The sequence below is a fragment of the Ricinus communis genome, chromosome 8, assembly GCF_019578655.1.
Source record: "Ricinus communis isolate WT05 ecotype wild-type chromosome 8, ASM1957865v1, whole genome shotgun sequence".
Lineage (NCBI taxonomy): Eukaryota > Viridiplantae > Streptophyta > Magnoliopsida > Malpighiales > Euphorbiaceae > Ricinus > Ricinus communis.
Window position 1 is genome coordinate 25614566 of NC_063263.1, and position 18176 is coordinate 25632741.

At 33.2% G+C, this 18176-nt stretch overlaps 1 protein-coding gene across 3 annotated transcripts; it reads left to right on the forward strand.

The window, feature by feature from the left end:
• Positions 1-2960: 2960 nt before the first annotated feature.
• LOC8281018 (katanin p80 WD40 repeat-containing subunit B1 homolog KTN80.3) lies at positions 2961-17850 on the forward strand. 3 transcript variants are annotated; one of them, XM_015715905.3, is made up of 19 exons: positions 2961-3281; positions 3396-3574; positions 3760-3890; positions 4078-4195; positions 4340-4566; positions 5037-5139; positions 5533-5603; positions 5705-5779; positions 5875-6018; positions 6136-6379; positions 6507-7034; positions 11507-11566; positions 11644-11765; positions 12600-12734; positions 13362-13436; positions 13588-13700; positions 16941-17057; positions 17148-17216; positions 17303-17850. In XM_015715905.3, the coding sequence occupies exons 2-19, from the start codon at positions 3547-3549 to the stop codon at positions 17364-17366; spliced, it is 2424 nt and encodes an 807-aa protein (XP_015571391.2). In that variant the 5' UTR covers positions 2961-3281; positions 3396-3546; the 3' UTR covers positions 17367-17850. The 3 variants fall into 3 exon arrangements, with proteins under 3 accessions (XP_015571391.2, XP_015571393.2, XP_015571392.2); XM_015715907.3 differs by having other exon boundaries at positions 17306-17850; XM_015715906.3 differs by having other exon boundaries at positions 2961-3276.
• The last annotated feature ends 326 nt before the right edge of the window (positions 17851-18176 follow it).

An 18176-nucleotide genomic window follows, 5' to 3' on the forward strand; every position in this document is an offset into this window, starting at 1 on the left:
GTTGGTAATTAGAGAACTATAGAAGTCAACAAGACACTAAAGTATAAATTCTAGAACATTAGCGAAACCAAATCAAGAGATCAATGAAGAAAAATTAAGACAAACAAAATAAAAATTCAGAAGCTTATGTATCACACAATCTCTTTAATACATATTTGTCCCTTACTATTAGTGTTTGAGAATAATGCAACATCTTTTTTCTATAATATAACGAATCAACATAGTTGATGAATACCACAACAATTGTAATAATAAACTTGAAACACATTTGAGCTTTATCAAACTTTGAATTAAGAAGCAAAAAAGAGAAGAGAGAAAGATATTTTTCATCTATCCCTTAAATGGAAGGAAATATTTTATCTCTTTGACATATCTTGAAACCTTTGAAACATGAATAATTATAATTAATCTATAAGTTTTAGCATATCATGATTAAGTTATCAATTATCCATGATTTCGACACATCATATGACTTTTAGTAATGTCATACGACTTTTTCATGTCACCCCATATGGAATATCAATTTCTCATTTATCCATAATTCATTTCGAGTAAGTCCTTCTTAAAATAAGTCCTTATATATCTCATATATATTGCCGATTTTTTAACAATTCTTATATGAATGAAAAATAAATAAAGAAAATAACGACCTTTTTAGACCCGGTGATAGAGCTCAATAGTTGAAACCTATATAGGATAGGTAGGGTTTAGCCTTTGAATTCCTTATGAAATTATATTTATTTTACTATCCAAAGAGTAAACAAGACATCCTTGAACTATTGGTAGACATTCTCAAGTTAGCCCCTTAAACTAATTTTTTGGATCAGACATGGCTCGTTCTTTGCCATCGCGTGTCTAAGCACTTATTTCAATCAAAAAAGGTCTAAATAAAGTCATTTGGACCTAAACCTAACCCTAATTCATCTAGGCTTGGTATTCAAGTCCATATGTAATCACTATTAGGCTCCAAAATTAGGTTAAATATAAGTTAAAACCAATGTCAATAGAGACCTTAAGGTTTAAATTTTATCTTGACCTCACATCTTAACCTTTATACTTTTTATTGTTTTGTAATTTATGCCTAGTGTTCTTGCTATCTTAACATGTTATTTATGATTATGGATGATTCAGGCTATGGAACTTGTCTTGAAATGCAACCAAGCATGTTTATAAATTTAAAGTGAAGAGCAAGATTTTGTTCGGTATGTTCATTGGCTAGTTAATCTTGTCAATAATGAGAAGTATGACCAAATTATAAACATATAATATCGATATGATTTAAATAAGATTTTTGTGGGAATAAATATATTATAATTTAAAAGGATAAGTCTGGGACATTACAAGAACTAAAATCAATTATTGATTAATTTTATAGGGCTAAAGCTACTATATTATTCTTAACAGATGCATATTAATAAGCTCTTAAGTGTAGACTTGCTTTCTAGGTCAAACAACATGTTTACTAATATGAAGCGTTGTGTAATTTTTTGATAAATCATATTAAAATTTTAGGTTAAAATATTAAAATTCTAGATTAAAATGGTCCAAAAAAGTCAAAAGACCTATATGCCTCCATTTTGTAAAGTTTAAAGGTATATTTAAACTATATTCCTATTTAATTCTTTCATTTATCTGTATTATTTTATATTCCTTTAAAAAAAGAATTTAAAATATTTGAAACATGTTGGGTAAGACTCATGCGATTTGTAAACACTATTGAAGATATTATGCATAAGATATATAATTTGCCATTATGATGTTTTTATCCATTTTGCTTGTTTGATATGAATCTTTGATATATTTTTCATATTTATTTAAATATTTTGATAGTTTTTCATTTTTTCATATTGCAATATCTTTTTGATGAATAATTATTTTATCAATTGATAAAAAGTAAAATAAAATAATGTTAAAAATTCATTTGAAATGACTTAATTTTACATATAGTAGTAAAAAAAAGAAGAAGCAATTATTATAAAAGAAAATCGGATTTGATGAGAGGCTAAAATGGTAGGATATGTTGGTTAGTCCTTTTCAACGTTGATTTTGACCTGTGGAAGGAGGGAGTTCGCGAGAAGGATATTTTAGAATTGCTTTATCAGGTCCGTTAGCCCATTTACCTTAGAGACTTTCAGGGGCTTAATTGACATTGCCGCCTTTACTTTTATTATTATTTTTTCATTTTTCCTGTTTTTGCCAGTTGTGTGTTTGGTGCATTGTTTGGTCTTGGCCCAGATATAAGAGAAGAGAGATCCTGGGTACTTTTCAAACATAAGCATCATCTATTCTCTCTCTCTCTCTTTTTTTTTTTTTCTCAATTTTCTATCTATATAAAATATATATCTCCTTTTTCTGAAAATGAACTAGATTTATTTAAAAAGGCTGATTATGAAAATGTACTATATTGCATATTAAGTATAAATTTGATATTTTCTTAAATATATTCTATATTTTTTTTAAAATCAAACTAATTATATAGTAATATGAGATATTATTTACTAAATACAATATTCATATTAATTAGACTTTATATATAATTCATAACTAAAAACTAAACATTGCAGATAATTAATAAATAATAATGATATATCACTATAGAACAAAGTGTAATTAGAAATGATTGAATCTATTTAAGAACATATATCTAAAATTTAAAATTCCTTGATAATTAATACTTTGATCTTTTATTATAAAACAATTAAAGACCATGATAATATTATAACTTTCTAATGCTTACAATTTGTATATGCAGTACGATCATAAAATTTTCAATTTATGTATCTATTTATTATGGTATAAGACTAAAGCAACTGCATCATTCATTTTTTAAAATAAAATGCACCAAAGTGTAAAATAGAAATATATCTCAAGGCTGGTTTGGTAAAATTTAAATACATTTTCTCAAAAGTTTTCAATTAAATTTGAATTTAATTTATTATATGGCGAAAATAATTATTGAAAGAGGGACACATATCGTGAAAGCGCCTCTCTCTCTCTCTCTCTCTCTCTCTCCGTTGCAGTACTCATTTCTGTGTCCCCAAATTCTGTCTCTCTTTTTGCTTTGGGAAATCAAAGGAAAGTGTTTGGAAACAAACAGAGCTGACACTCATTTGCCCATTAGCATTGCATTCAACAAATAATCCCTTTTCCATTTATGTAATACTTGTACTTGTCTACTCTTCACACTCTTTCTTCCATACATTTTTGTTTGTTTTTGGGAGTATGGAGGGGAGAATCCTTTAGCTGCTATTGATGCAATGACAATGTCCCCTCATAGTTAGGTTTTTAACTCACTCTCTTCTTTTACTTTTTCTAGTCTTATTTTATTACTTTTTTTTTCTTTTTATCTAACAGTGGCTAAAATCTTTGTTCTGTTTTGGTTTTAAAATTTGCAGTAATGAGGGGATTATGAGGTGGATTTGCCGAGATCTGAGCCTTGAGATCAACAAGATAATTTGATTTGAATGTCTGAAAGAAGAAACAACCTTGTCTTGTTTTCTATTATTAGGGTTTTATTTCTCTCTTATCTGCTATTACATTTTTGCCATGACTACCAAACGCGCCTACAAGCTCCGTATCCTTCCCGTTTATTAGTGTTTTTTTTCTTTCTTTTTTGTGTTTTGCTTGATCTGCGACTTTTATGCCTCATTCATTTTAATTCAGATCTCTTTTTCTTTTAAAGAATTTTGTTGTATTTCTTAGTAACTGCTCAACTGTCAGTAGTTGGTAGCCTTAACTGCAATTTTTAATTTTGAAAAGAGGAATTTGTGGCACATTCTTCAAGTGTTAATTGTCTCAAAATTGGAAGGAAATCATCGAGAGTACTTGTTACTGGAGGAGAAGATCACAAGGTTAATTTATGGGCTATTGGTAAGCCCAATGCGATACTGGTCAGTTCTCTTATTCACTCTTCTCTATCAAATTGTAATAATATGTCAGAATTTCTTATCATTCAGTGTATGTAATGTTAAAAACTTATCATCCGATTTATTGACCAGCCTAACTATACTTGATAGGAACTTCTTCTCTCATTTCAATTGTTGTCACCTGATCTTACATTTCAAGAATCATATGCAGAGTTTGTCAGGACATACTAGCGGAATTGATTCAGTAAGCTTTGATTCTTCAGAAGTCCTAGTGGCTGCTGGGGCTGCAAGTGGTACAATTAAGCTTTGGGATTTAGAGGAGGCAAAGAGTACGATTATCAATTTCTTAAACATTTCTTTTTACTGTGCAAAAGACATCATAGAAAGAGGAATTTACTTGATAACTTTAATATTGTACCTGTGTCATGTTTTATGTTTCTCCAGCACTCATATTTACACCGATTATGCTGCAGTTGTTCGTACACTGACTGGTCATAGATCTAATTGCATATCTGTGGACTTTCATCCTTTTGGGGAGTTCTTTGCATCTGGTTCTCTCGACACTAATCTTAAGATATGGGATATCAGAAAAAAGGGTTGTATTCATACATACAAGGGCCACACTCGAGGGGTCAATGCAATCAGATTCACCCCTGATGGGCGCTGGGTTGTATCTGGTGGAGAGGACAATACTGTCAAGGTACTGCCTTTCTTTTAACGTATGCCAAATACGCACAAAGAAACACTTGCACATGCTCATATATTTTGTTTTTTCTTTTGAGTTCTCTGTAAGAAATGCAAAAGCTGAACTAATTTTGTTCCTTGGGGCTATCTAATGAGTACTTATTTCAAAACCTTACTTGCATGTTATCATTGTATTGTCTGAAAATGTGTATCCATTTAGGGCCTGTTGTTTAGGCTCACCCCTGGGGTATTATCAAGTTGTAAATTCCTTTGGATTGACTTTCATACAATATCTTTTTCTATACCTTTTAGCATGCACACAAGAGCTTTTTCTGCAAATGAAGTACATGACGACATTTATTGTTTATATGTGCATCATCTAAATCTTTATTGCATGAAGACAAATGCATACGCACATGGCAAGCATATTCTGTTGCTCCTGATACTTCGTTTAATGAGCTCTTTTATTTGCAATATTTTATATAGCTGTGGGATTTGACTGCTGGAAAGCTATTGCACGATTTCAAGAGTCATGAAGGTCAGGTTCAATGCATAGATTTTCATCCACATGAATTTCTTCTGGCAACAGGTGAGTTTTATTTTAGTGTTGCCAATACTTTTCTATATTGCCGTGTGGTTTACTTTTCGTTCTTCATTGTACCTTGTGCAGTATTCTTCTCTGCATCTTTTCCCCTTTGGATTCGTTTTAATTTATGTGGGTACTCTTTAAATGACTACTAGATGATGATGCATCTAACTTCGAATTAAGTGCATAAATTTCTATGATGAGTAAATTAAATTTTAAACTGATCTTTTTTCTCTTCAATAAGTAAATGCAGTTGTAAGCACAAATATGCTTGTGTATAAGAAAAGTATATCATGCTAATTATTCACATGCTTGGATATATACTCGTCAAACAACGTGTAATATTAAACTGGAGAACTCATTTTTCATTTTGTTGTGTTTTTGCTCTCTCACAAGGTTCTGCTGATAGGACTGTCAAATTTTGGGACCTTGAAACCTTTGAACTAATTGGTTCAGCGGGGCCTGAGGTAATTTGATGTTTCCAGAGATAATCACTATTATTAAATTGGCATTATTAGATCCTTAATGTTCACGGGAATGTTTTGTCTTAACCTTTCTTTCTATTAAGACCACTGGAGTGCGTTGTTTGACATTTAATCCTGATGGAAGGACTCTACTTTGTGGACTGCATGAGAATCTGAAAGTAAGCTGTGTCTCTAGCTTTCTGTTTGGGCATCTATTATGTTTCTGAAATGAACCAGATTAATTAGTTTATTATCTTTTTTATGCTACTTGTAGGTTTTCTCTTGGGAACCATTAAGATGCCATGATGCTGTTGATGTTGGATGGTCCAGATTGTCAGATCTAAATGTTCATGAGGGGAAGCTTCTTGGCTGCTCGTATAACCAAAGTTGTGTTGGTGTATGGGTTGTAGACATCTCGGTAATGGTTGCTTTTCCTACCTTTTTTTCTTGTGTATGGTTGTTGCTTGTTTTCTAGTGCTATGGGGTTAGATCTAAATTTTATCTAATTTATTGGTTCTTCCTTTTGTATTTGCAGCGGATTGAGCCGTATTCTCCTAGCAATGTCAATCGACTCAATGGTTATTCAGAATCTAAATCAGGCATCAGCGCAAATCAGTCAGTCTTGCTTGATTCCACTGCCAAGACCAGTTTGGGAAGGTTATCTGCTGCGCAAAACTCAGAAATTTTAGTAAAGGAAACAAAATCTTTTGGAAGGTTGTCGGTTTCTCAAAATACAGATCCTGTCAAGGAGTCAACAAAGGAGTCCAAAATTTTGGCTTGTATGTTGGTTTTATGTCTTTTGTGTTTTCAGTTCTCTGTTTCGGATTTCTGTATATAAAATATGATTTGACCTAAGCTGGGTTCTGATAAATTCTTCTCATTTATGCTTCTCAATTCTGGTTGAAGCTACGGGAAATGTACCTGGTACTCCACAAAGGGTCAACTTCAACACTGCTCTGAAGACAACTCTGTCTGGTCCAATAACAGTTAATGTAGCAGCCCCAAAGAGGACTTCTACAAAGGTCCAATCAGCAGTTAATGTTCCAGTGCTCAACAAGGCAGATGTAATACCTGTAATTGTTCCTAGAACTAATACAAGGCCAGACCCAGTGGCTGAACCCAGAAAAGAAATTGGTATTGCTGGAAGAACGATGCCATTTTCATTGCAGTCAAAGGCTTGTGATTACCGGAAATTTACAAATAGCAGAGATGACATGGACCAGCCAACTATTTCTATCCCTTCTGATACTACGAGTTCAAAGTCTATGGCATTAAGCAATGTTGGCGATAGGAATATATTTTCTACAGTTAAAGGCTCAATTCGTGAAATATCAACTGCAGACAGGAATATTAGAGAGGATAGACCTGTTGGATCAGGAAAACAAGATTCAAGCCTGATTGCTGAGCCACCTGTTAGCTACCAGGAAGAAAATTGTAAGTTACTATCTTTAAGAGCATATTTTGTGATTTTGATTGGTAATTCATATGTAGGGTGGATAGGGACATGATTGGACATAGAACATTTAATTGAACTATGTAGGGTGCATGGGCACATGACTGGACATAGAACATTGTAAATGGACTATGGTTTACAAACTTCTCCTATCTAACTTTATGGGATAAGACTAGTTCAGACTAGTTGAAAAAGCATGTGCTAACTATTTAAATTAAGTTTACTTACTTACAGAACTTAGGGTTAATCATTAGATTACTGAGTTGTTTTATGTTATAATATAATTGTATTAATGGATGGCATGTATGTCAAAAATGAAAATGTTATTTGGTAACTATTTGTATCTTTATATCAATAATTACTATTTAGTTATAGTATCCTTTTTTTTTCTTCCCATGTAGTTGAGATTGGTCCAATTTAAAGTAGAAGTGAGAGTTTGCAGTGGAGTTTGAATTAAGAAAGTGAGAAGTTTAGTAGAAAGAACTACATGCAACTGAAATGTGGCTTGATCTCAAAGCTTAGAGTGTTGAACTATAGATTGGCTTATAGGTTGGATTAATGAGACATGTATATTAGCTTTTTTTTTTACACCTTGTGGTAATGTGGATGAAGTTAGGGTCTTCTCTCAGCATCAATGGCATATTTTAAATTTTAACAAGCATAAAACATAATTTTGTAACAAAAAGTTACAACAAAAGTTAAAACCACGAGTTTGCCTTAATGCACTTTTATTATAGGTATAGAAATGGACAAATGCCATGTTCTAAAAATGGATGGAGAAGACTTCATTTCATTTCAATCAGCTGCTTACATTGACAAATTTGATGTAGGAATTTTCTTGGAGTTACTCATATCTCTATAGGCAAAGTGAAATCTATTTACTATGTGTGGCTTTTTGGGGATATGTTTCTAATATATTTGAGGCATAAAGTTCTCAGGTTACACTAGTCTTCGGCTGAACCGGAGTGTTCCTTTTTTACCATAATGGTTAGTGGATGCAGAATATAAGAAGAAAACTAATTCTATTATTCTAATGTAAAACATTACGGGAAATAAATAGGCTAAACCAAGAATTTTAAATGTGTTACTAACTAGCAAAAAATTGGAACTAACAAGCACATATCACTGGATACAATCTGACCTTAAAGTCGGTTTATTTGAAATAAATACAAGACAATAGAACAGCTCCAATTATTCAATACACCACTCAAACTAGAGCATAGGTCTAGATAGGCTCTTAGTTATCATGCCCAACTTGCCAACGAGAGTTTCGTACCTAGATCTAGATAGGCTCTTAGTTAAGACATTAGCTTGCTCCATGGTAATAAATGACATGCAGATGACTCTACGTTTAAGCTTTTCTTTGATTAATTGTCTATTAATCTAAAGTGCTTTGTGTGGTAATGCTGAAAGGGATTGTTTGAAATACTAATTGCTTCGTTGTTTTCATAAAAACTTCCATAGGAGGATTTGACTTCAACCTCGGCTCTTTTGGAATCCTATTCAACCATAAAATCTCAAATACCCCATTATCCATAGCCCTTAGTATTTCAATCTACAACTTTCTGTTTCCTGCTTCTCCATCAACAAGGTTGCCCCAAGAAAAGTACAATAGCCTAACGTGGATTACCTGTCTATAACTGAACCAGCCTAATTTGCATCTGCAAACACTTCCAAATTTTCTGGTTAACTTTCTGAACAAAGGTCCTTTTCCTGATGTATTTTTCAGATATCTTAATATTTAGTATACAAATTGAAGGTGTTCTTCATGTGGTGAATGCATAAACTGACTCAAGTAACCACAGAGTCAAGTCTTGTGTTGAAAAGTTAAATCAGCTTCCCTACAAGCCGTTGAGATGTTCCTACTTCAACTGGCGAGTTATAGTTCTCTCCACGTTTGTGATTTTGCTCCTTTGGAGTATCACTTGGTTTACACCAACTCCATTCCTATGTCTTCAAGTAGATCCAAAATATTCTTTCTTTGTGAAATAAGAATCTCTTGTCTTCATCTAGAAACTTCCTCTCCCAAAAAAGAAAAAACCTATAGAAACTGTAAATCTTTAATATCAAACTATTACCAGGCAACTCTTCAAGTATAGCTATTTAGCACCATCACTTCCAGTAAGGATTATGTCCTCCACATAGACAATCAAAATAGCTATCTTATCATCTCCATAATGCTTCTTTTATAGTGTATCATTAGCCTTGATTCTTAACAAACCCTGTAAAATTCTCAAACCATGCTGTAGGAGACTGTTTAGGCCATATAAAGACTTTCTTAATCTGCATGCTTTGGCTTTAAAGTTTTCAAAGTCCTGCTGAAAGAGAACCATAAGCAATCTTCCTTTTTTGATTTTATGCACATAGACTATCCAATAAGAATAATTCAGAAGACCCGGTCGTATGATCGGTTGCTTTAGAATCTCTGATCCATGGACAACTAGGTGTAGCATATACATTAAAAGCTTGAAGGTAATTACCTTAATTGGCTGAAGAAATTGTCTGAGAATTGCGTGATTAAAATTTTATACAGTTGCTCTAATTGTTCTTTACTGAAAGAAGATATCTCTGTTGCTCCTTATGTCGATTCTGCTCCTTGGCTCCAACTGGATTGTCTTTAAATGCTACTTCATTTTAGTCAGTTCTATTATGTCCCAACTCATCCATTGGGCCATCCAATAAGGCAGTAAGGGGATGGAGCACTGGGAGAACCCCCCACTATTACCGATAGGCGGCATAGTAGGAGAGGAACTTAGTAATTGGATTCATTCACAGATGAGCCCTTGAACGACCTCGGATTCCAGTTCTATGGTTTTCCATGGAAGTCCTGCCATATCTCTCTGGTAGTGCTCACACTGGAATTTGTCTTTTCAGTGTTGTCGTGGTTGTCGAGGTTGAATGAACTAATTATTCTTTGCGGCAAGGGCTAAAGCTTTCATTCCCATCATCACCTTTCTTCGACTGTCTTCTCTCCTTACTTCAGCAAATACTTTGTGAAGAGATGCGATAATTTTTGCTAACAATTCTGCCTTTAACCTCATCTAGGTTTTTGTTTAGTCCTGCTAAGAACCATACATCCCTACATCCTTTTCATATAACCTTACACTGTGGTATGGACAATCCCACTCTTCATCATAGTACAAGTCTAACTTCTGCTGTAGTGCTTTTATCTCATTATAATACTCTATCACTTCTCAATCTCCATTTAAGTACCATAGCTCTGTCTACTTTTTGAAGGTCTCAGATGAATTTCCAGTTCCGAATGTCTTCCAAACAGCTTCTGTACTTTTTCTGCAGTAGCGAGAAACTAATGTCTTTCCATTTGCTGACTCCATGGATTGAAAAACTATGCAATCACTAATGAATACTCATACCTTCAAGTTTTTGTTGTTGGATTGTTGTCTGCTGGCTTTTTGTCTCGCCCGTCAAGTGGTCAAGTTTTCCCTTGCCATAGATAATGAATTTAACTGACTGCAGCATTCCAGGTACTTCAACTTCAGTTGAACAGATGATTTATTTTTCAAATCCATCAATAGTTATGGTGCTCTTTCCTTGGATCATGGCTGTTTTCACCATCATGATCTTTTAAAGAGACACCATGCTCATGATACCATGAATGCTATCTTAATTTTAAACATTATAGGGAAATAAATATGAACCGGTAATTTAAATATGTAATTAGCTAGGACAAAAATAGGTATAAACAAGCACAAATTTAGGACTTAACTACAGGATATATAAATTTGATCATCAATCAATTTAGATTTATTTGAAATAAATGACAGAAAACAATAATCAGTTTAGATTATTCGATAGTTGGGGTACTGTTTGATGAAAGTTTACATTTCAAAATATCGTAATTGAATTGTTGAAATGTGGAACCTCTAGCTGCTGGTGTTCCTGCCACGAAGGTGGAGTATTGGAGTATTTCTATTGATTGGTCATGTCATATAGGCCTGAGTCGGACATCCAATTGCTTCTATTTGAATTATCCCCCAGCTGCCAATCCAACAGTTAACTAAACCAAAACTTAAATATGCCTTTGAATCCTTAAAGCCCCCCACCATTTTGAACTCATCTTTTTAGTAATTTTGTATATTACTCAACTGAAAGACAAGTGGTTAATAAAAGTAGGGTTTCAGTCTAGGAGATTAGAATAGAAGGATTCTGTTGTGATTTAGACCAACCGTGGGACCACATAAGCTGATTGAAGGACAGAAGGGAGTGACCTCAGGATATGCCAGACTAAATCTTAGGAGCTTATTGCAAAAGAAATTTATCATGGCAAGTTACCTGATTTATTAGTTGGGTGATGTACTATGAGTAGTTTTCAAGCTGTATAGTGAATGGATGGATATCAAGCTTCTCTACTTTGTTCCTTTACTGCCTAAATAATTTCTGTTTTTAAATCTAGATCCTGGCTTTTATGTTAATACTCCTAAATCTATTTCAGATGAGACACGTGGGCATAAATTAAACAGAGATGCAACCTCTCTTGAAGGTCAAAAAGCGGGTAAAATTGATATTGATTGCTAGTTGTTTATTGAACATTCTAGACTCTTTACTTACCTTACATGTTAATGTATGTAGGAAGAATGCGGTCACTTGTCATAAATTGGGAGAAAAGGGGAAGATCTCCTAATTATGAGGGACCCATTTCAGGAAGTTCCCCCGAGACAGCTTCTTCAGTAAACATGCTTTCTTTTAATATGGTGAGGACAAATTTTAAATTTATTCTTGTTATGTTTACATCCTCTTATATTTATTTCTTTTTTCGTTTTCTTAACCTTGGACAACTTGGTGCCGTACTTGACAAGGCCAGCATTCTTTCTCCTTCCTAGTTTTAAGTGTCCTTTTATCTTTTACCAATTATGATTTTGTACTGGTCAAATTCTATGCAATCCTAGGGCCTTTTATAAGTCCTAATTTTGGCACTGAATGTTTGGCAGAATTCTGAATTTTGTAGGTCTAACTTGAAAAAAATGGAAAAAATTTAAGCAAAGATAGAAAAAAAAATTAAGGACAGAACATCTTTTTTTGCAGTTACCTTCCCTCCCCATAATGAAGCAATTTTGGGATGAAAACAAATGGTGAGTGGGATGGGATGCATAAATATATGGAGTAGTTACCTGTATTTAAGATCAACTTTTAGCAATTGTATATATATGGTTCAACTCTTAATGGACATAAGATTTTTTGTTACTAACATAAAACTTTGGAAATTTTGTTGATTTATCTTGGTTATGTCAAATTACTAATTTGGATTTAAATATATGTTGAAAATTTGGGCAAACCTTGCTGTGTATTATATGAATAGCAGCTATTTATTTGCTTGTGTTTCTTATGATGTTCTATTGTCTGTGCTTTTATATTTATTTGGTGAAGTAATTTACTAAAATAAACATAATGAGTGTATGGTCGTAGCTGTGGTTTTATAAACATTCTTAAATTAGATATCTCTTTTTAAGGCTTTTATGTATTATGTTTCTCCTTTGTGTTGTTGTAAAGATAATAAAATTCACATTTTGCATGCGAACATTCTTAAGCTTAAACAGAGAGGATGCTCGCCAACTACTGAAAAAGAAATGGTTTCTGCTAGTGATGAGGATGCTATTGCAGATGTAATGGAACAACATGATCAATTTGTCAGCTCCATGCAGTCTCGTTTTGGGAAGTTACAGGTGATCCTATGTGAACTGGATGTTATGCTACTGCAGGTGTATATGTATATGTTGTAGAGAATGACAGTTACACACAAGAGTGGACTGCGTTTCTTTTTTTATTTTTAGGTTGTTCTAGTGTGTGGATATTGGCAAAGTTGCCGCTACATTATCCTAATCTCATCGTGAGTAATATAAATGCCTTTAAGTTTACCTGAATGAAGTAGGCAAAGTTGAATAAGAATTTCCCTTTTGCTGTCAGCCTGTCCCAAGCAGAAGTCTGAATTTGAGAGATTGACTGGTCATTATAGTGTTCATGTGCTTCAATAGCTGTGAACTGAGCCTTCAAATTTGCCTGTACTTAATCTAATACTACTAAGGGTTGCTTTTTAGCATACACGTAGTATAATCTTGATTGGGGATTTCGTTTTCCGTAGTAGAATATTGATGTCAATTGGGGATTATAGCAGGTGAATGGTCAGTTTGTTCTCCAAATTTAACAATTCTTCTTTTTTTAATTTTTGCCAGTTTACATGTATTAAATGAAAGCCACTTGGAAATATGATTTTTTAGATTGCTGATTATTGTCTATTTTACATGTATTTACTACCAATGAGAGATTGCTGAGTCTTGTGGGATTGGCTGTAGGCTGTGCACAGATTTTGGGAGAGAAACGATGTTAAGGGGGCCATTAGTGCAATGGAGAAAATGGCTGATCATGGTGTAAGCAACCTCCAATCTCCCTGATTTTAACTAAACTCTCTTAATAAGAAAAAGGGACTTCCTTATATCTCCAAGTTATCCTAGCTTTATAATTCAGTATTCAATTTTCATTAACATATTTCATTTCTTCTCCTTATGCTGTAAATTGCAGGTTCTCGCTGATGTAATCAGTGTTATAAATGAGAAAATTGACATTGTTACATTGGATGTATGTACTTGTCTTCTGCCACTTCTTGCCGGCCTTCTTGAAAGTGACATGGATAGGTAAGAAACTTGTAATATTTCTTGCTTCAGTATAGATTCCTGCTAGTTAGCTTGGATTTCAGGTTTATGTGTTTTCTGATTTTAGGAATTTATAGTTCTTTCTAGTGGACAAGTATGCCACTTTCAGGATTATAGTGCTTCTGGTTTCAGTCTGTGTTTGGTGACTGATTCCTTGCTGCATCTATATGTCTCTTGCACTATAGTTTACTGGTGATCTTGTGTAAGTGTATTGGGGATAATGTACTTTGGTTAGAGACGGGTTTCACTAGGACAATGGACAAAGTTTTGTTGCCTTCGGGGTTTTTTTTGTGATTGAAGTATTTGGTGTTGTAAATTGCATTAGTTTGCTGGTCTGTGAGACTATGTGAAAGGCCCATCCAGACCTTTTTTAAGTTTCTTAAGAGGGATTAGAATTGTTATGCTTCAATTTATAGTTAGATTTAGCACTTGTTAGATTAAACTATTATTGGTAACTGATAGTTGGTATCCGAGAGCCAATAGCCGAGCAATGTTAAAATTTTTGGTAAATTATCATTACTAATAATATATTATTCTATTACTAATATAGACATTAGTTGAAATCTTGTTTTCAATAATATGTAACATAATATAAATAATTGTTAAGTATGTTAGTTATACATATTAAACATAAAATACATACTAAATTTCTTTTTGTACAATAAATAATATTTTATTAATAAGTAACAATATTGCATATGATATCATGTATTATTTTAATTTATAAAATAATAACAAGAATCAAATTTTAGTTTATTTTAGCTGTTAAAGAAATTTTAAAATAGTAGTATTAAGAGAGAGTAAGTTTAAATTGTTATTTCTTTGTAAACAAACTCAAATTAAGTTACTTTTAATCAAAATATAAAATAATAATAATTATCAAAATTAAAAGCATGACTAAAGGATTAATTCATCTATATCAGTAGCTGTTCAAAAAGATAGCCAAACACCTTAACATAGTTGTTAGGAACTAAAAAGCTAATTAGCTTCTCTCGAACAACTATGAAACAACCCACTTGAAGGTATAATTTATGTCCACACTCCAATGCTAAGCTCAAAGAATGGGAGATGTTTTTTCCACAGGATTTGAAGATTAAAAAGCATGTTATGGCAGCTGGAGATGAACCTATCCAATTGCGTCTTCTGTTTCTTCTAACAAACTTTTGACATAATTGGCATCATTGTTAATATTTTATGCTATACTTTCCAGGTTGTGGTACAAGTATGGACTGGGTATACCACTTCCTGATGTAGAACCTGAACTACAAAAAATAAAATAAACACATACGAAGGAAAAACACAAAGCTATAAGTGTTGATGCAGTTTGGATCATCCAAATAACAACCTTAAAAAATAGCTAGGTTAGATTGGTATTCATAGACTACTAATTAACCTTACGCCTACCAGGATTAGGAAATCCCAAACTGGGAAAAATGAACCACTAATTAATTTGTAGGAAGCAAATTACTTTTAAATATTGGTAATGACAAAAAGCTTGCTAGGTCCAAACGATTCTTAAACAGAAAATTAGAAAAAAAAAATATTCTTAATTTCGTTATCTAATAGTTAATTTGAAATGTCCTTTTCTTTTGGAGTTATTTATGCTAGTTTGAGTTGTGGTATGCGCATTGTAATTTTTATACTTGGCAGGCTTTCTCTCTCTTAGGGCTGGCAATTTGTATCGTGTCGTGTCGAGATACGTGTGTGACATAAAAAGGATTAATTCGAACATGATTTGTTTAAATAATCGTGTTAAAACATCAAATCCAAACACGGAGGCATTTATGAACTAGGTTAAACGTGCTGACCTGTTTAATAAATTTAATTTTTTTAAAATATATATTTTAAATAAAAAACTAGCTATTATAATTTCAAAAAATATATTTATTTAATTATGAAATGACTTAAATTTTTATTTTTATTTTAAAATCTAATTATAGCTTTATGATAAAATTATTTATATAAATATATGAAGAGAGAATAAATGTGCTTGAACGTGTTTATACATATCGTATATACCTATGAACCCATTTAAATAAACGTATTTATTCGTGTCATTTGCGGGTTAGGTAGGTCAGCCCTTTGAACCTAGTTTATTTCCGTGTCATAAACGAGTTGACTCGAACCTGTTTATCGTAAACTCAGACCCTTTTAACCATCTGTTGTGTCATGTCATTTAATTGAGTCATGTCAAAAATTGCCAGCCCTACTCTCTCTGGACTTATGCTTACAGAAGCTTTTTGTGACACATCCAGTGGTCTTATTCATTTAAATTTTAAACATGTTTGGAGTTAATATACACGGGGCTCCAGAATGAGTTAATTGGTTTTTCTCCTCAACAAATCCATCAAACTTTTGTAGCAGCTGGCACTTCATACATTTTTTTGGTGTAGGATGTAAATATGTTTAAAATATCTTCTCTTCTCTTACAACTAATTAGTGGATAGCATCATTATAAGACTTTATACTTGATTGCTGTTCAACATGATATTTTGTAGTCAATGGCAATGAATTATGTCAATAAGAGTGTTTTTCCTAGAAAAAGGTCATAGAAGTATAGTTTTTTAATATTTCTTCCATGTCAAAGATGAGCTTATCAATTTCAATTAAATTGCTTTCTTGGACTGAGCCCTAGTCTGTTGGTTTTGTTTTGTTTTTGTCTGTTTCTTCTTTCCCATCTTCTTTTTCATCTTTTGATGTCATGTCCAAAGGCAGATGCCTCATGCCCCTTATTTGATCGGCACACCACCAATTCTATTGCTATCCCACACCATGGCCTTATTACTCATTTGGGCCATGTTTATTAAGTTTCAAATTACTTTTATGCATGAAAGTCTGCAGTTGTATTTCCTGTTGAGGTTTTTTTATTTCAATCCTCTTCAAGTGAAATTGGTTTGTTTATTTCGTTCTTCTAGTTTGGTGGTCTAGAAAAACTGAATGCAAAATATGTTAGGTGAGAAAATTTAAAAGAGGCAAAGGAAAATAGGATTTCCCATCTTGACCCAGGTAACTACAGTACAGAGAGTTTCGAAGTCCGTTTGATATCTCATTACCATTGTGGTTGCAGTGAATTAGGTGACCATAGTTGGCATATGCCACCTGCAATTCTTTTTCCATTTCTCAATTTTCTACATTTCTTGTAGTGTGCTCAACTTAATTTCCATCAGCATTCCGTTGTGTGGATTGGAGTACTGGGTATTTTAAACTGTCTGCTATATGTAGGCATTTGAGCATCTCTCTGGATGTGCTACTTAAGCTGGTCAGAACATTTGGTTCAATGATTTATTCAACTGTATCTGCATCAACTCCAGTTGGTGTAGACATTGAAGCAGAGCAAAGGTATGTAAAATTTTATCTTATTTACAACTATTGTCATAAGATTAATAATAGCAACGAAGATGACCTTGTACTTATATTTTCATTGTGCAGATTGGAACGCTGCAATCTCTGCTTTGTAGAACTAGAAAAAGTCAAGCGATGCCTGCCGACCCTCATGAGGTGAAGACTTCACTTTCCTCTTACAAGTTGCAAATTCAATTAGTTGTCAGGCATTAATTTTGTTTCTACTATCTTTTGTGACATAGAAGAGGGGGCTCTGTTGCAAAAATCACCCAGGAGCTGAATTTAGCTCTTCAAGACGATTCATGAGTGAACGCAAGTTCTGAGTGAGAGTGCTGCTTGTTTTTAGCTACTCTGGAAGAGGAGCAAGTTTGTGTATTTATAAAAGAAACAGCTCCTGGCATAATCTGATACCTCGACCTTTTCTATTGTCTGATCTTTTAGCCCACCATGTATATTCATGCTTAAATGGAGGGACTAACTTGTAGCTGATTCTACCATTTTAACTGGAACCTGAAGGCTGATGGTTGCCACTGTTACCCTATCACCACTTGATGCACAGTTTTGGCAGACATCAAATTGCACCTGCTCGGTGGAAAAAGAAGGAAAAGGATTTCAGCCCCTTACATTATCATCTCTACGCAGTGTGCAACACATAATTGTAACTTTTGTGATGTATCAATTCGTTATTTTTCCTTGTTACATATACAGAAAGTCAAAATGCAACACCTTATACACGAGCTGTGCTAATATGTAGACAAATCTTGCAGCTGAAAAGGTCTTTGACAATTCATTTGTGTCTGTATAGTGTGGCTGGGCTTCTGTATGGACGGACATAGGGTGCAAGCAGAATAGCGTGTGAAAGGGCTGAACAGATAATATACATATAATTGAAGAAAACACATCAAAACATTATTTCCCTAATTTTGTATCTGTCCATAAAATACATTATTTTATCCTCAAAACAAAATGCATTATTTTGTTATTTTCCTAATATAAAGAATCAAAATGAAAGTAAAGTCCTTAATTCTTTCACTCAATTGCGATTGAAAGAGGGAAAAAACCCTAATACTTTTAATCTCGCTGACCTTGCTTTTGAATTCACAAATTGTTGTTTAC